The sequence below is a fragment of the Gavialis gangeticus genome, unplaced genomic scaffold (assembly GCF_001723915.1).
Source record: "Gavialis gangeticus isolate Ggan-Ray unplaced genomic scaffold, GavGan_comp1, whole genome shotgun sequence".
Classification (NCBI taxonomy): Eukaryota; Metazoa; Chordata; order Crocodylia; family Gavialidae; genus Gavialis; species Gavialis gangeticus.
In genome coordinates, this window is record NW_017728998.1 from 36,240,529 (window position 1) to 36,259,762 (window position 19,234).

At 41.7% G+C, this 19,234-nt stretch overlaps 1 protein-coding gene across 3 annotated transcripts in view; it reads right to left on the reverse strand.

Moving 5' to 3' along the window:
• The window catches only part of RPGRIP1L (RPGRIP1 like), a 168,417-nt gene that overhangs the window by 67,148 nt on the left and 82,035 nt on the right, over positions 1–19,234 (reverse strand). For all 3 annotated transcript variants that reach the window (XM_019505718.1, XM_019505720.1, XM_019505719.1), the window contains exons 15-19: positions 15,624–15,775; positions 12,421–12,793; positions 9,873–10,087; positions 6,510–6,593; positions 4,455–4,535 (exon numbers count right to left, since the gene is read on the reverse strand). In XM_019505718.1, coding sequence (XP_019361263.1) covers positions 4,455–4,535; positions 6,510–6,593; positions 9,873–10,087; positions 12,421–12,793; positions 15,624–15,775 — 905 coding nt within the window. The remainder of the gene's footprint in view (positions 1–4,454; positions 4,536–6,509; positions 6,594–9,872; positions 10,088–12,420; positions 12,794–15,623; positions 15,776–19,234) is intronic.

The window sequence follows — 19,234 nt, forward strand, 5'->3', positions numbered from 1 at the left end:
AGTTGTCAGATGTCCCATCTGGTTTAGCAGGGGTCCAATGTTGTCCTTGCTTTTCCTCTGGCTCCCCACATATCTGAAAAAGGACTTTTTATTGTCCTTGATACTCAAAGCTAGTTGGAGTGTAGCTGCAGCCTTGGCTTTCCTGGTTTGCTCCCTGCAGGACCGGACCAGTGCAGAATATTCCTCCTTGGAGGTGAATCCTGCCCTCCATCCTTTGTAAGCCTTTCTTTTTAGTCTCAGAAGGTCTGCTAGATGCCTGGAGAGCCAGCGGGGCTTCTGTGCCTTCTTGCTGCCTTTTCTCCAAGATGGAATAGAATTAGCTTGTGCACTAAGGATCACTCCATTGAGGAGCACCCAGTCTTCCTGAGCTCCCCTCCCCTTGGGGTCGTGGTCCCTTAGGGCCTCACTGACAAGCTTCCTGAGCTTGTCAAAGTCAGCTTTCCTGAAGTCAAGGACTTCAGTGTTGCTGACTGACTTGCCAGCTTTATGGCATTATGTTATATTATTATATTAAATTATATGATAACATAATAACTTAATATAACATTATGTGAGGAAGAAACATGATCATGTATCATGCCTAAGATGAAACACAGAGTGGTCATTGTGGAAGTCTCTCTCCTGAGGGGGACAGAGGGAGCGATTGATCACCCCAACCTCTTAGTTTGCTGGCCCCCAGGAGCCCAGATTTGGGATGTGGCTGAGAGGATCCCAAAACTTATCTGGCCCTCTGACTACTGCCCCATGCTCCGTATCCATGTGGGCACAAATGACATGGCTTGGAGCAATCCCAGCTGGGTCATGAATGGCTACAGGGCTCTGGGAGTGGGGTCAGGGGGTTGGGAGCACACGCGGTTTTTTTCCTCAATCCTTCTGGTTACAGGTCATGGGCTGAGGAGGGAGAGATGAATTGAGGCACTAAAACAGAAGACTGCAGCTCTGGTGCCATCATGAAGACTCCGGCTTCTATGACCACAGCCTGTTGTTTGGAAAGAGAGGCAGTGGTTTGTTTGGAACAGAACCTCTACCTCCACCTCACTCCACTGGGGAAGAAGCTCTTTTCAGCCAGAATGGCTGACCTGCTTGACTGGGCTTTAAACTAAGCTCGCTAGGGGATGGGTGGACAACCACCAGAGCAAGCTCACTGAGCATCAACCGCAGCAGGTTAGGATGCTCAAGGGAACTTACCCCTACCCCAGAAGAGGAACAGAGCTTCTCCATGAGTACAAGGAAGCCTAGAGCCTCCAGCAGCATACTTGCCTATACACTAATGCTAAGAGTTTGGAGAATAAACAGGAGGAACTGGTCCTTCCTGCTAAACAAAAATTACTACAATCTCATAGGGATAACAGAGACCTGGTAGGACTCCTCTTATGACTGCACTATGGGTATAAATGGCTATACCTTGTACAGGAGAAATCATGTTGAAAAAAGATGGGGGAGGGGGCGTAGCTCTCTATGTGAAGCTATACGTCCCTACAAGCTGAGACTGGCACCCAAGGAGGACTATTGGAGACCCTTTGAGTTAGAATACGAGGGAAACATAGCGAGTCTATTACAGACCTCCAAATCAGGAACAAGAGCCTGACCAAGAATTTGCCAGGGAACTGGCCGAGGCCGCACACTCTTGGTGGATGGTCGTCATGGGAGATTTGAACTACCTGGACTTCTCATGGGATGAGCACTGGGCCAAATCCAATGGGTCTCAAAGCTTCCTTTGAGGATGTGAGGATGAACTCTCCTGTCCCTAGAAGTTTATGAGCCGACAAGAGGCAAAGTGCTGCTGGAGCTGGTACTGGCCAAAGGGGATGATCTAATCAGTGACCTGGGTGACAGTGACGACGAGTTTATCACTTTCACTATCCATCGCAAAGCTGGCAAGTCACCCAGCAATACAGTAGTCCTCGAGTTTAGGAAAGCTGACTTTCATAAGTTCAGGAGGCTTGTTCTTGAGACCCTGAGAGGCCATGATTTCACAGGGAAGGGAGTTCATGATGAGTGGTTGCTCTTTAAGGAAGCAATCCTAGAAGCACAAGGCGAGTTCATCCCCATCCACAGGAAAGTTGGTAAAAGGGCTCAACAATCCCCTTGGCTCAACAGAGAACTCACGGACCTCCTATCTCTAAAAAGAGAGGCTTATAAAGGATGGAAGACAGGAAACACCACTAAGGAGGAGTATTCTGCACTGGTCTGCACCTGCAGGGAGTGAACTAGGAAAGCCAAGACTGCAACTGAACTCCAACTGGCCACACGAATCAAGACCATTAAAATGTCCTTCTTTAGATATGTGGGGAATTGAAAAAAAAACAAAACAAAGGCAACACTGGACCCCTGCTAAACTAGCTGGAGCACTTGACTACTGACATCAAGGAAAAAAGGCAATCTGCTTAATGATTACTTTGTGTTGTTTTTTCACAAGCCAAAAGGGACCACCCTGCCTACCACAATGCAGAACAACCAGTGTGAGGGTGAATATATGCCCACTGCTGGTGTGGATCTTGTGAGGGAGCATCTTGAGAGGCTGGACTACCACAAATCAGCTGGTTCGCACAGATTGCACCCACGAGTGCTAAAGGAACTGGCAGACATGATAGCATGGCCACTGGCAAGGATATTCGAGAACTCGTGGCACTCAGGTGGAATACCTGAAGTTTGGAAGAGGGCCAATGTGGTATCCATTTTCAAGAAAGGGAGGAAATAAGACCCGGGAAACTACATGCCAATCAGTTTGACCTCAATTCCTGGGAAGATTTTGGAAAAAGTTATCCAAGAAACCATTCTTGACGGGCTAATAGAAGGCACCATTCTGAGGGATAGCCAGCATGGGTTTGTTGTGGGTAGGTCTTTCCTGACCAACTTCATTTCCTTCTATGACCAGGTGATACATCACCTGGACAAAAGAGAAGAGGTTGTTGTCATATATTTGGACTTTAAAAAAGCCTTTGACCTGGTGTCCCATGATGTCCTCATGGAAAAATTGGGCAACTGTGGCCTCAAGTACTCCACAGTCCAATGGCTGGGGAACTGGCTCTGAGGTCAGACCCAGGGAGTGGTAGTTGATGGAAACAAATCAACGTGGCACTCAGTGACTAGTGGTGTCCCCCAAGGCTCCATTCTTGGACCTGTAACTCTTTACCTGTACTTGGACACTGGTGTTAGAAGCGGACTAGCTAAGTTTGCTGACAACACCAAACTTTGGGGAAGAGTGTCCACACTTGAGAATAGGCTGATGATCCAGGCTGACCTCGATAGGCTTGCAAGGTGGGTGGATGAAAACCTGATGCATTCAATACAGAGAAATCCAAGGTGCTCCACCTCAGGGAAAAAAGCCCTGCATCATACTTATAGGCTCTGCAGTGCTATACTCACTAGCACCATGACCAAAAAAGACTTAGGGGTCATGATTGACCACAAGATAAACATGAGCCACCAATGCGATACCACAGGTAGCAAAGTGAACAAAACTCTAGTTTGCATCTACCAATGCATCTCGAGTAAGACCCAGGATGTCATCCTCCCACTATACTCAGCTTTGGTGAGGCCACAGCTGGAGTACTGCATCCAATTCTGGGCTCCACGATTTAGGAAGGACGTGGAGAAACTTGAAAAAGTCCAGAGGAGAGACACATGCATGATCAGAGGGCGTGAGAACAGGCCTTATGAAGAGAGGCTGTGAGCTATGGGACTCTTCATCCTGGAGAAGAGCAGGCTCAGGGGTGACTTGGTGGCAGCCTATAAGTACATAAGGGGTGTGCATCAGGATCTAGGGGAATGCTTGTTCACCAGAGCACCCCAAGGGATGACAAGGTCCAATGGTGACAAACTCTTGCAAGACTGTTTTAGGCTGAACATAAGGAAAAGCTTCTTTAGTGTCCAAGCCCCCAAGGCCTGGAACAGATTCCCCCCAGAGGTGGTGCGAGCATCTACTCTGGACACTTTTAAGAATCATTTAGATGTTTGTCTTGCTGGGATCCCTTGACCCTAGCTGACTTCCTGCCCCTTGGGAAGGGGGCTGGACCCAATGATCTTATAAGGTTCCTTCCAGCCCTAATGTCTATGAAATTATGAAACATGACAGTCCATATAAGCCTGTATAAAACCATTTGCTTAAACATTCATTTGTCCTGCCTGATAAATAAGATAATTTTTTCTCTAACATTCTTGGGTTTCTAAGTTGTTTAGTAGTTGTGGAGTACACAGTATATGTGGTTTGTAATGCTGATGTCAACTTCATTACTGACCACTTATTTAACCGCTCTTCTCTACAGTTAAGAGGAGACCCAATGAAATATATAAAATTCAAATTCTAATTACAAAACAATTAAAATAGGATACCGCTGTATTACAGTTTCACATTTAGTGCATTCATAAAATTTAACAGTGAATTTACTATGGCAGTTATCAACATACAAACATAAATCATGTGATCTCCCACAAGTTGAAACAATTTGTACCTCTGAAGTATCTGAAACAACAGATGCATCAGCCTTAATCTTCTGTGCAATTCTGTTATCATCTTCATCAGCAACAGAACCCTAGGTTATTAGCATAAAATAAGGAAAAGATTAAATTTACTACATAAATCCAGGGGTCAGCAAGCTATGGCCTCTAGCTCAGATCCAGCCTGCATATTATGTCTTCAGCAGTGTTCAGCAGCAGGGGCTTCTCTATGGTGGAGAGAAGTGCAGGGGACAGCCTTTTCTCCACACTGCAGTGGGGAGAAGTGGTAGCTGTGGGAGCTTTCTCTGTGCTGTGGTTGGGATAACCGATAGCAGTAGGAACTATCTCTGTGCTTCAGCAGGGAAAAGCATCGGTGATAGCAAAGGCACAGGCAGAGGAGTCCTAGCGTCCGTCCACCTCTGACTGAACATCGTTGTTGACTGGTGATATACACATGACACCTAAAACCAAAAACTTTCAACCCAAACCTGAGTGAGTCTCATTTTTTGCAGCTGCAGGTACTTTCTTCATCAGAGCAGTTACAATGGGTGCATCTACATGTGCTATTAGCATGGAACAATAAATTTCAGTGCGTATTACGCTTGGACTTGGTGCTTCCGGGCAGACGTGGAAACTGCAGCATGTTGAGCCATGTTAGAGCAGCCCTGGCAGGGGGGTCAGTCTACCAGCCTGGGGCTACTCCAACCCAGCTCAACATGCTGTCAAAGGGTTAGCTGGGGCACAAGGGTGGGGCTAGCTGGGAAGCAGCCCTTGCACTGCAGCACACTTGTGCCCCAGCAAGCATTGCTTCACACTAAAGAACCCCAATGTAGGATAGTACTTCTATTTACAAATACTAACCAGCGGCAGAGTTAATTAGTTTCCTGTGGTCTAATAGGGCCACATGTGTAGATGTTGAGACCTTACTGTGTAGCTAATTAGGCAGCTCTGCAGCAAACATGATCTAACCAGACAGAATAAATTCTTTGTTCAGGTTCTTTGTTTCCTAACTATTTTAAATTTCTAGAGCTCTTGCACTAGGCACCATATTGCAACATCTGAGTTGGAAACTGGATAGTAGAATATTAAGATTCCCACAAAAAGCAGTTTTCATTTCATTATTCAATAAAAGCACTTTACTATTTTGCCTGAAATTTGGGTTATGTGAACAGGAAATCTAGAATATTCAAGGAAGCCTACATAGTTGAACAATGAAAACCCACTGAAATGTGCTTTTGCTTTTTGAACATCCGAATCTTGTGCACCAGAGTAGAGCCGTAAATCAGGTACCTAAACATTCAAGTGACAGGAAATGCATCCCTACGTAGTAGTGGGGAGAAGAAAAGGAAGGAGAGGAGGCACTTGGGAATAAGAGGGGTCCAAAAACATTTCTATGAAGATTTAACCTAATTAAAGTTGTATATTAATATATAAATACATTCCTTCCACTATAATTTTTCAGAATTACATTTTTCAAAAAGTTTAATTTCACTAATCAGCTGTGCCCTTTTCTAAGGAGAACTAACAACAGATTGACTTAGTTTGTGATTATGATTTCTGGTATGTTTCACTATCCAAAACAGCAACTTTAATAAAGGTAAATTAGATAACAGTAGGAAGAAATGTGAACTGAAAACACATATTATGTTTTTAATGACTAAGGTTATCAATGTATTCATGAACATAAACCCTAACCCTTAACCTCCCTATAATTAATAAACCATAATAATATCTAATAAGTAATACTTAGCGCACATCCTAGAACATTTTACAATATGGTGGTAAAGAAACTATTTTAATTAACTGGATTCAGTTAATTAAAATAACTATAGTGCAAGGTTACCATGCAAACAGTAGCAATGCAACCTATTTCTCTGGAGTACAATGCCGATCCCTTTGGTCAGCCTCCCAAACCTACAATAATGCAGTTTGTGTAGTAAAAAAAGCAAGTTAATTAGTACTGTACAATGCATAGTTCCAGCTGAGGAGGTAGCCTGTGAGAACACTTCCAATTTGGGAGACAGCCTGTGTGGAGCAATCTATATACATGGAAAACATTTAAAACTTACTGGAATCTGTAATGTATTGGCATCCATGAAAGATACTTTCTTGCCAGCTTGAGCTGTGCGCTGCCTTGGTTTAGGCTTTGGTGTCTAGGATAAAAAAGCATATTTAAAATATAGCAAAATGTGTTCTTTAATTGCTTGACTTAACAAGAGCAAAAGTATTTTTGTGGATGATATCTTTTATGGGACTAAATGCATGGTTGGGGTACATTTAGACAAACTTTTGGCAGAGACCAGATGAAGATAGTGAGATACCCAAAAACTTGTCTAAATCTACCTCAACTGTGCAGCCAATCCAAATAAAAAAAACCCAACCACACCACCCATAAAAGCTTTTGTGTTTATAACAACTTTCAAGGTGTACTAATATTTTTGGGGGTAAGTCTGACTATAAATACCTGTCATTTATAATTTGTTATAGTAAAAAGTTTCAGACTTTGTGAATCCTTTGTAAAGGTATGGATTATATTTGAAGTGATAACAATTTAACGACAGAAAGACACTCATAGTTTCATCCTGAAAGTTGATGGAATACCCACGGAGGTTAGTAGAGGCTGCAAGTACAGAACAGAATGGTTGTAGGACTGAATCCCTGAGCAGCAAAGATGTAGCAGAATGTTTTACACCTCAAAATTCTACTTCATTTGTTTATTTTGCAGACCTGGGGTGTCAAACGTACAGTCTGTGGGCCATCTCATCTGGTCCAAAGGAGTCCTAGAAGGGCAAGGAAGACATGGGGAATGTTCCCAAAAAGTACGGAGCCTGTGTGGGATACATCTAAGCACTGAGAGACAAGAGGCAGATGTGTTAATCCCCACAGTTCCCTGCCACTGCTTGTCTTGCTGTTGCTGCCATTTCCAGATTCAGATCACAAGAAGTCCTGTGGTCTAGATCCAGCCTGGGGGACTAGATGGAGTTTGACACACTTGCTGTAAACTAATTCTATTTGCACCAGCTCTTTTTCCTGAATTTTGAAGTAAGAGCAGTAACAGAGGAAGCTAGCAATACTTGCAAAATTAACAAGAAAATTCTAAATGAAGAATTGTCTGTAAAAGCTTTAATGCAATAAGGAGAGAGTATGTAAAGAAGGCAGCTTATTCCCCGTTGTGTTTTTCCCTGTGTACTGAGGTGGTTTATGCTAATGAGAATTAAACAAGAATGGGCAACTTTTTCCTTCTTGTAGTCTTTTTTAAAAATGGTGCTCTTATTTTAAATATTACTGCTTTACTAACTTCCAGTCTTCTAATAATGAAAGCAACACACACACTGCTGCTTTGAAGATCTTTCAAATACTCAGAAACATTTTCTTTAGATTTAAGTTATACAAATATGCAACTGTAACTGGACCAGTGCTCCAGGCGTGAGCATGACGCCCCCTGGTGGCCATGTGGCTCCCATGCCACTGTGGCTCTTGGTTATCCCAGCATTTTTCCCTCCTGCTATGCCTTGATGTTCTTCATTATCTTTGGAAAGTGAACCCTGCCCTGTTCTTCTGTAAGTGGATCTCTCTCGGGCCCTAGTGGTCCCCAACCAGCCTTCACGCTGGGTAGGCCCTCCTGTCCTGTATGTGCCCCAATGCACCTGATGCCTTATGAGCTAATCACAGCCTCTGAACCTCTCCTATAGTCATGCCCATGCCTTGCAGGTGTTTCCAGTCATCACTTAGGTGGGCACTTCGCCCCATCTACCAGGCCACTTCAGACCTCCACTCCCTTGCTAGTACTGGCCTCTGCCCCTCTGCTCTGGCTAGTCCCTTTAGCCTAGTCCCACAGTACCAGGTCTGGCTTCTTGGGCCCCAGCCCTTGTCTTGCTCTTTAAGGCTCTTAGCTTTGTCCCTCCTGGGCTGTGGGCCATTGGTCCTTATCTCTGCCCCTGTCTCTGACCTTCATGGCCTGCAAGTCCCCAACCCTTGCTTTGCCTCACAGGCATCACTGCCCCTCTTGAGCTATAGGCCCCTGGCCCTAATCTCAGCCCTGCTTTGGGCTGTGGGCTCTCTAGTCCTGTTTCTGTCCCTATGGGCTATGGGCCCATGGCCCTGGTTCTTGCCCCTCTAGGGCAATGTTGGGCTCCCATGTCCCTATCTCTGCCCCGCTAGGGCTCTGGGCCCTCTAATCTAGTCAGTGCCTTGAGCCTGACCCCTGGTGAGGCTCAAGGCAGTCACATGTCCCTCTGGCACTAATGCGACCTTCAAACCACCCATACAATCCCAAACCCCAACCACTGGTACAAATTCAAACAAAACACATAAGCCCTCAGGTTCCAACAAAACTCCAAGCCCAAATGACTGTCTAGTTTCTCCTTGCCCTGTGTCCTATCATCCCTTACATCAAGCAGTCAGTTCTACTGGTATTCTCAGGGCATTCCAGGAGTTAGCAGAGGCTCCCACTGCAACTTTTCAGGGCAGGAGCTCTTTACTTGGTAACTAGCAGGGTCAGACTGATAGCCTGGGTTCAGGCACTGGCTTAGAGAGTCTCCTAAGCACTGTACCCTCTGGTTACATGACTCTGTGGGCACTCACAGGAGTCCCCCTCTGTGCCTGATGACCTTCTGTTCTCCCTGCTAGGACTTAGGTCCTCTGTCTGCAGCAAATTGTTTCTGGGCTGACTCCCTAACTGCCCTTAATGATTTTTTCTGCTCTGCCTCCCTCCCCAGTTTGAATCATCTTTCCTTAGTTAGCTTCTACCTGTGCCTCACAATCTGGTCTGTTTCCTGGCAGCCATTTCATTAGCAGTTAGCTTGTTTCCTAGCTGCCTGTTCTCCTGGATTTTGCCTAGCCTGCTATTCTTTCCTCTTAAAGTAACAAGAGCCTTCTAGCTTCCTGTTATAGCAACCTATTTCTTTTGGAACAAGGTAGCCAAATTCAGAAAGGAATTCATCACAATCAGTGCTTGCCATTACTTATAATATCTTCTCTTTGGTGTGGAGTTAAAGCTGTTTAATTTTCAGCTTGATTATTTATTAGCTGATAGGCAATATTCCAAATCTACAGTCTGATGACTACATGGTAAACTATTCTGGAAATTTTTTTATTTCTTTTGGGGGGGGTGGTGGAGGGGTTCTCATCTGATTGAGGATTTGAATTTAACTTAAAAAAATATTTTGGAAGTCCTACAAAATGGTTCTATGAAAAAGATTTATTTTTTTATTTTTGTGTTCTAAGCTATTGTGTACATATGTAGGAGACTTCAAAAATGGCAACAGGGAAGTCTCCCAAAGGAGATCCAAGATTGTAGTTGCATAAAGTATATGAACTAAGCACTATGAAATGTATTGTATAGATTAATCCTACTTAGAGCTGGATTGAACGATCTACTATAAAATATCTCTTAAATCTCTTAAGTATTGTGAACTTGCTAAATTACTTACTGCTGCTGATCTATTAAAAGAAGTGATCAGGGCTGGAGTCTGAACTTCCTCCATCACTGGTGATTTAGTCTCCATTGATTTCTCATTTTGGATGTAATTTGCTAGGTCTGCAGGGATTGCTGTTCCACTTGGTGGTAGATAGGCAAATCTCCATTTTAGTTCAACATCAATGGTACCTGTTGAGTGCTTTTCACAATTTATTAATTCAAATGTACCTGAAAGTAAAAAGCCAAAAAGATCTAACTACTTAATTTCTCATGCAAAGTGAAACAGCATGGAATGCAAGAATCAAAGAGGAATTATATTCATTTTCTAAAACTCCCTTAAGAATGTCATTATCCAATACACAACACAGAATATTAATTCAAAGCAGAGGGGTATCTCCTAAAGATTCAGCCAGAAATGGGGACTATTTTGAAGCAAAGGATTTTAAGACCACAATACAAAATGGCCTGTTAACATTTGAATAGATACCTTGTAGGCTTTCTAGGCCCTAATGGACCAGGCTGCTATCTCTCTGATATCACATTCTTTATCCTTTTTCAAAGTAGCTTTCTTTAGCTAAAATAATTTCTCTGCTCCTTAGCTAAGGTTGATATTTGTTCAGTTTTTGTTTTAAACAATTATACAATTATTTTTTAAATATATGCAAATTTCACTAATCCAGAAACCAACTTTGACAAAATAAAAACAGCTTCTAAGAGTTGTTATATTTTAATGAATGCAGTTGAGTAAGAATTTTAAAATAAGATTATCAAGTGGTTCTGAGAGTCTATTGCCAAATGGATACAAGAAAAATTATTTAAATGTGTATTAAAGTATTTAAATACACATTAGAAACATTTTCTTTTTATTCAAATTGCCACATTGCCACAGTTTGTCTATGCAATACTGTTAAATATGACTGCTACAAAATTTGTTCTTAGATTCTTAGTGTACACTTCTGCAAATGATTTTAATTGAGTTACCTTTAAGTGGTGAAATAAGCAACAGTCCTTATTGACTATATACACCCCCTGCAAATAGTCTTGTAAATTATAGACACATATAAAAGGGTGGCCCAGAGGATATGAGCTAGAATATGAGTTTTTCTGTGATGCAGCATCATTTAAAAACAGAACGACAGTAATGAAGCTTTGCACATTGTTTTAGATTTATTAGAAAAGTCAAAACTCATCATGGAGGGTTTTCCCAAATTATTTCTGCTATACATCCCATTTCTGCAATCATATGTATAAAAGTTGAAATGCTTGTTCAGCTGGATGCAACTGCAAAGCCATGGCCCATATGGACCTATGCCTTAGTACAGTGGTCACCAACCAGTGGATCTTGATCCACCAGTAGATCTCGAAGCCTCTTGGAGTTGATCTAAGGCTGGGGTGTGGGGGCTGAGTGCCCGTGGACATGCACGTGGGCACCCCAGCCCATGGGGGAGGGAAAGGGCAGCGGCTAGATCGAGGCCCCCGCAGTGAGGGACAGTACCGCAGAGGCAGGAGCAGGGGTAAGCTGAATGGGACCCTGGCTGGGTGGGACTTACCTGCTGGGGAGGCACGCCCCCAAATAATTTCTTCTCCCTCTGCCTTGATCTGCTCCTCCCCCCTTCCCTCCCCACAGACTTACTTGCTGGGTTGGGGGGAGGGGAGAGGATGGTGGCGGTGCAAAGCAGATCTTGGGTTGCTTTTAAATTCCAGAGATGATCTTCTACTTAAAAAGGTTGGAGACCACTGCCTTAGTACAACACCCTAATAGCAGTGCTAAATATTGTTCTAATTCCTTATATGAAGCTTATCACATATAGGACTTTTCCTCCTTTGAGATTCATATTTCTGTTCATTAATTCTGTTTTAAAATAAGTTTGTCAAAATAATTTAAAAACATTCATTTCAATGCATGTAGCATAGATTCAAATGCAGTTCCTAAATCTAATTTTTGATCCAGAATTGTCCAAGGGAGGTTAACACTAATGGTGCCTTCCTATCAGTGTCACAGAAATACAGTTTATTGACAACTTAGCTAAGTCTCAGTCTCAGCAAATCTGTCAAATATAAGGAGATTAGGAAAATATTAGCAAAATAAAGAAAATATAGATGTCATGTAAGCAATTAAATTCAGGCACTATTAATGAATGGCAACTTATGCTGATCAGACCTATGGCTTATTTATCAAATGATACTCATGTCACAAACAGAACTGTGAGCTGAATACAGGAAAAGAGAGTACATATGTTGTCATTAGTGTGAGTAGGCTTAGTTACAGCTTATCCTTGATTTTTGGGCCTTTTTTTAAACTTATAGGGAGGTTAAAAACATTATAATAACTCTTTTTCATTTAGGAAAGATTTATGTACAAATCTGAACCTTACATTCAGCCCGATAAACAGGCAGTTTCTGGCGGTAATGAAATGCAAAACCTCATAATAAGTTGTCAATAGAATTTACTCTGGTGTAAAACTAGAATACCACTAAAATGAGGCCAACCATTTTAAAAGAAATACATAATGGAAAAGCATGTAAACAGTTTGTTTTCTCTGCAGAAGATAAATTCTTACCTGAGATGCATCTGTCATGCGCTAATGAAATAAGAGGCACACTGGCTTTCCCTATATAAACACTTTCTTCCTTTTCATCATCATCAAACACATAAAAGGTCAAGGACTCTGATTTAAGGTATCGGTCTAAATCTGCATTCATTGGCACTGGGAAATGCATGTGATCGTCTAACTGTGGGTTGTTGCTGCTGCATATGATGGGAGTATCATGGTCTGCAAAGTCAAAGAACTTGTAGACAACGTAAGGACTTGGCTGAAGGTCGTTTTTTCGGGACTGTAGATTGTCACAACATTTTACTGTAATATGGAGTTCATTTAAATTGCCATCTGCTGAAGCGCTGACTTGGGCAGTTCTGAGTACTGGCTGCTTTAACTGAAAAAATACATGTTAAATTAAAACCATTAAAATTCTTATGCTGGGATAGCTTAAGAGATATATAAACAGAACAAACTGCTGTTTGCTTGAATGACACCCAAACTACTGTTTAACTAAATTCATGTGTCAAAACTTCATTTGTACAATAAATTCAGCTCAATGTTACTTTGAAGATGCAGAAGAGGGGATGAACCTCTTTGTATCTGCTGCTTGTTTGTTTGCTTCTTCTAAAACTTCATGATTCAGCATGTCAACAAAAAGCAATTCAATATAAAAACAAGAGTAATTCAATTTTAAGTATAGTTACACACATTAACTGGTAATGGAACAATGGTACTAGATCATCAATGGAATTCCGTTCATTACAAATGATTATCAGCACCTTGTATTACTGTATGCTGTGCAGATATGTGTCACAAACATTGCATTGCTAATGCAGAGTTGCATTATAGAGTTTCTTGGAGGCTGAAGGTCTAACATCTGGATGTGGCAGTTTGGTTTTGTGGGACAAAACATACCAGCTGGATACATTTGTTAAATTATCTTTGTGAAATAGTTTATAATAATTATGAAACCTAAATATGACAGTTCCAGATTTATCAGCTGATAGAATTGAGCAGTTCACACCTACCAGAGCTAATACTCAGATTATTCACAGACACGGGAAGACAATCTTTTTATAAAAGTGTGCAATTTGTTCATGTTTTCAGGACTGCTGTACTTTCAAAACTATAGGAGCTAGATTTTTTTTAAACAAGTAAAAGTGTAGATTCTGAACTAATGCTACAGCTAGTTCTGCAGCTGCAGACTATATGAAACTTCATATAATGTTGCTGATTCTTACAACATTATAGTTTCTGCCATGAAAGGCTTGTAAAAGCAGCAGTGATTCATTCACGTGTATGGACAGTTTCGCAGTTTTTTGTTTTTTTTTAATGCTCTTCCCATCCATGGGCAACTGGTGCCTCTTGAGTCAGGGAAGCCACGTGCCCCCTCCTGACACCTGTCAGCAACAGGGGTTAGGGGTCCCTCTGTGGCCGATTTCACTCACCAAAAAGCTGCCGCGCTGCTTCTGGAAGTCCCATGGCCACTTCTGGAAGCAGCACGGCTGCTTTTGCTGGCAGCCCCGCTCCCTGGCCGGTGCTCACAGGGGCAGAACTGACACTCCCGTCATCCCCCCGCCTGTCGCCTAAACAGGGAGTGTGGCCTGACAGGGGGTGCACCAGCGCTCTCAGGGGGTGCACATAAACCCCTGCGCACCCATCCCTTATACGTTGCCACTGTTCCCATCCTATTTTTCCCACAAAATACATGTTATCTGTTTTGTTTGGATTTGTAGATATTTGAGATTATGCTTATATGACAATGACTGAGTTTATATAATTAACATGGCAGAAAATAAATATAAACTAAAATAGAAAAGACTTAGTAGCAGCTTTTAACTTTCACTTTTTAACAACTTCCAGAATCTATAGATTAAATTTAAATAATTTTCATTTCCTTTAAAACCAGATTTAAATATTCAGTGGTATAAACTGCTGAACTACTTCTGACAGCTACAACCTAAAAGTACTTCTATTGATCTAAATATAGAAATAATGACCCAAATTTGCTTCTCAGATTACACTGGTGTAAAGCTGGAGTAATTGCACAGAAGTCACTGAAGTTATTCCAAATTTTCACTGGTTTATACTGACAGCATAAACTGGCTCATTAAGACAGTTTAAAGAAAGTGCTTCCTAAGCCAAATGCCAAAGACATCTGAACTCCCTTTCTTTTATGACTGCTGCTTACAAGCAGGATACATGAGCAATAGTCACGATAGAGTACAGTAGTGGTGCTCAACCTTTTTCCCTAGTGGGTCAGATAGACAGTGCCTGGTCCAACTACAGGCCAGATGGTGGTTCTGATCCAGTGCCAGGGGCTGGTGCAGCAGGCACCTTCTGGCTACACAGAGGGGGTGGGGGGCAGCTTGGTCTGAACCCCGCTCCATGGAAGGATGGGGGGGGAAGGCAGCTTTATCTGGACATGTGGGGTGTTGGGGGTAGGATGTGATCTGGCTGGCAGGCTGAACAGGGCATGGCTTGACCCTTGTGGGGAGGGGTGTGGCTCAAGCCTAACCCAGGCCTTTGTGGGGGAACAGGCATGTGATCCAGCCCCAATCCAGCCCTGTGAGGAAAAGGGAGCATGGCCTGGCCCCAACCCAGCCCTGTGGAGGAAAGGGGGCTTGGCTTGGCTCTGACTGGGTGTGTGGGGCTTGGAATTTAGGAATTTGGCAGGGAGGATGGTGTCCATATTAATGGCTACCACTCCCCTGCTGCCAAATTTCCCAACCTGTGGGGAGCCCTGTAGGTCAGGTGCCTTGGCACTTACATTTGGCCTGTGGGCCAGAGGTTGAGCACCCCTGGTGTATAGTAACAGAATTCTTCTAGAAAAAAAAAATTAGTTAAAAAAAAGAAAAAGAGAGAGAAATGAAAAGCTTAGTCCAAAAAAGAATTAGATTACTTAAATGTTCAGCATCATTCTTCTGTTAACTTACAAAAATATCAAAATAGAGCCATTTGTAAAGCGATTTATGGTTTTGTTCAACCATTGGTACAATATCATTCTTAAATAATCAAATATAAAACCCATTATTTCCAGGAAAAATCTTCAAATTAACAACACCTTGAGTTAGGACTCATTGGAAAATACTGCAATATTAGCAGTACATTTTGGTTAACATTTTTAGTTTCAATGGCAAGGAAATACTTGCGTTAAAAAAAGTGCAATATTGAACACTTCGGTCTGTGTATTGTATGTCAAGTTCAGAAAAAAGTTAATTTACCTCTGGCATTTGTTTACATTCCCTTACATTGGATGTTATGTATCCTAGAGCTTTTGATCGTTCTTTATAGAGTCGAATAGTCTGATCCATAGGAACACGTAATCTTATCCAGTATTCCACAATGCCATAGTTTTGGATGCCCCCTCCAATTCCTGAAGAAAAATGTAAGTATAAAAAATAACTTTACAACAAACAAATTAAGGCAGTAAAATTTAACACCCAAAAGTCAAAAAATGCCAGAATTAAAGTTCCTTCTTGGCCACATACTTTATGATATCTTTGCCAAAATAATATCAGTAGTCTATGGCAGAACAGGAACAGAACTCATCTCTCTTGGATTCAGGTCCATTGCCTAGTGCAAAACAACAATCTTTGTCAAATGTCTGCCTCATTCACTGACCACATCTTGTGTACTAAATGAGGCAGAGGTCCAAAATAGCATTATCACACAATTAAAGCCTAAAATAGATCTGCTTGGAACAGAAAGAGTCTGGAAAGGTTCGAGTCTGGCAAAGTTATGAGCAACTGAAACATTGGAAATGTTATGCAATTTTAACAAAAAGCAGCAATACCAGCCTATTTTCTATTAAACCAGGCATTTAACACCTTGGGAAAGGCCAAATGCCAATACACATATTGCCATGGTTAAGAATATGTTTGATAGAAAAAATAAGGAATATAGGACCTGTTTTTTCAAAAAGTTTATCCAAATCATCTTTAAGATTTCTATTAATTATAATGTTCTTTTAAAAAATCTGACTACAAATTGTGTTTCATATGCAAAATGTAAAGCCAATTGAAATAATGTCTTTTATTTGATGATGTGTATTTGAATTAACTGAATTAATACTTTGCTTTTTTGATAAAATAATAGTTGACAAATTGGATATTTTTTCAAAGATTAAAATGAAAATGGTTAAAATAGCTGTACTAAAATGTCATAGAACTTGCTTTAAAAAGGGGGGAAAAAAATCTCATTTTGAACATTTAATGCCCAATATGTGTAGTTATGTAAGAAAATAGGTAGAGTGAAATACAATGAACAAGAACTCTGCTCATATTTGTGATATTAAAATATGACTACTAACATAAATGAAATTAAGAACAAGTAAAAACATCTTTATCTTTTCAATAGCTCATTACTTAATTTGTTATCTCCAATCTGCTGATATGAAGTACAACTACTTCTACCTTTCTCTACTGATAATTAAGGAAGCTGTTAACTTAGTTAAGACCCTCAGGTTAGCTATAAAGCACTAATCACAGGATCAGGAGGCCTAGAAGGGACATCATGAGGCCATCTAGTCCAGCCCTCTGCTCCAGGCAAAATCATCCCCGATTAAACCATCCTAGCCAAGCGTCCGTCTAACCCACGCGTTGGCAACCCCTGGCACGTGTGGGGTGGGGGGCAAGGAGCACTAGCAGGGCATTCTGCCACGTACCCCTTGCCCTCATTTTGTTTTTCTGCCATGCCGGCATTCCGGCACCTTCCGAGGTAGGCACTGTGGTGTTTTTCAGTACTCTGGCCAAAAAATGTTGCCTACCCCTGGTCTAACCTATTCTTCAAAACTTTCTGGGATGGCAATTGCACAGATTCTCTAGCTAGCCTGAGCTATTGCATGACTACCTTCATAGTCAGGAACTTTTTCCTAACCTTCAATTTAAATTGCCTCTGCTGCAGCTTGAGGCTCTTGTTCCTAGACCTGTCCCCTATAGCCACAGTACATTTTCATCCTCTCTATAATTGTCTTTCAGATATTTGAAGACTGTTATAAAATCCCTCCTCAATCTTGTCTTCTCTAGACTAAATAACCATAGTTCTTTCAGCCATTTCTGGTAAGTCATGCTTCCCAGGCCTCTAAACACTTCTGTTGCTCTCTGCTGGATTCTTTCTAACCTGTCCACATCTTTTCTGAAGTGTGGGGCCCAAAGCTGGACACAGTGAGACCTCCCCAGTGCTGAATAGAGTAGAAGAAACATTTCCTTGTTTTTCAAGTGACACTCCATTTAATACTGCTGTTTAGCAATGATATAATGTAGGATTTATTCTGCTTTTAAAAAGCATCTCATAGTAATGCACAAATGACATGTTCTGGGACAACTAGGAAAGCAAAACTAAAAAAGTAAAGCTTACAATCACTCTCTCTCCAATCTCTCAGTTCTAATCTTCAAAGGGTTACACAACACCTTTTGTAGATGAGCCTGCAAACTACACTTCATAAGTCTACTGGATACAAAAAATCATGGAGTAAATATAGACATTGGATTTATGGCACTTTACAACCTGCCTGCCATCTAATAACGCCAGGTAACCTGCCTGCAACTGAACAGCTACATTCCTTCACACATTCTTTCCTCCTCCTTTCCTCCCATCTCTACCCATTGTCTCCCAAACTACCACTCATTTGCATTTTTACAGACCTAAATATTGCCAATTAGCTTCTTTTCTACCTTGCAGAACACATAACATCAGTAGAATCTCCCTATGTCTGAAGAAGGGCATTTGTGCCCGAAAGCTTGCAAAGAACATTTTTTCCAACTATTCAGTTGGCCTTATAAAAGATACCACATCTACCCAAAGAACTTTGCCTGCCAAGGTAAAGCTTAGACACCTTAGAGATAACCCCTTTGCAAAACTCCTATTTACTTCAACAGAGCTAGTCTATATTATATCTTACGTGAAACTGGTTAAAGGAAAGCTTGCCCTGCCCAACTTATTGCAGGTGCACTAAACTGATTATTAAAACATAAGATACACAGCAAAGTGAAATGGGTGACATGATAGCTCAGCTGAATTCAATGGGGGTTTTGTAACTGACATGAGTGGAACCATTATTTCACTCAATAGCAACAGTAATCTTTGAGGATGAAGGAAACTTTTGCTTTAAAGTAACTTTTAAAGGCAGAGATTAATGGACAAAAAAATGTCTCAATACAATGAAACAAATATGTCACATAATTTTTGATATCTAATGGGCGCATCTACACATGCAGTCAATGTGATGTGATAAACTCCCGAGTACTTTGAGCCAGAATGAACTCCTCCTGGGCGCAGTGTGTACACATGAGCCTGGGATAGCAGCACTTTGATCTGGGAAGGAGCCGGCTTGGGCTGGCAGCAGTCTTGGGGAGTCATCCCTGGGCTGTGGGGAGAACCATTGGGTGGCAGAGGCTCCAGCTGGGGCAAAAGGGTGGGAAACATACGAGCTGTGTAGCTAGGAGCCTGTCCCCTGCCTGGTCACCATCTATGCATGTTTCATTTCAGTTTATTACTCTGCCATAAGACAGTACTGTCCCCGATAGTACTATCCTATCATGGAGTTAATTAGTTTACTGCATCCTAATACTGGCACACATGTAGAAGGTGATGCTTTACTGTGGAGCTAATTCGTCAACTCCAGTAAAGCGCACAAGTAGATGAACTCAATACAGGCATACCTTGGAGATACTGCGGGTTCGGTTCCAGACCACCACAATAAAGCGAATATCGCAATAAAGCGAGTCACATGAATTTTTTGGTTTCCCAGTGCATATAAAAGTTATGTTTACACTATACTGTAGTCTATTAAGTGTGCAATAGCATTATGTCTAAAAAAAAAATGTACATACCT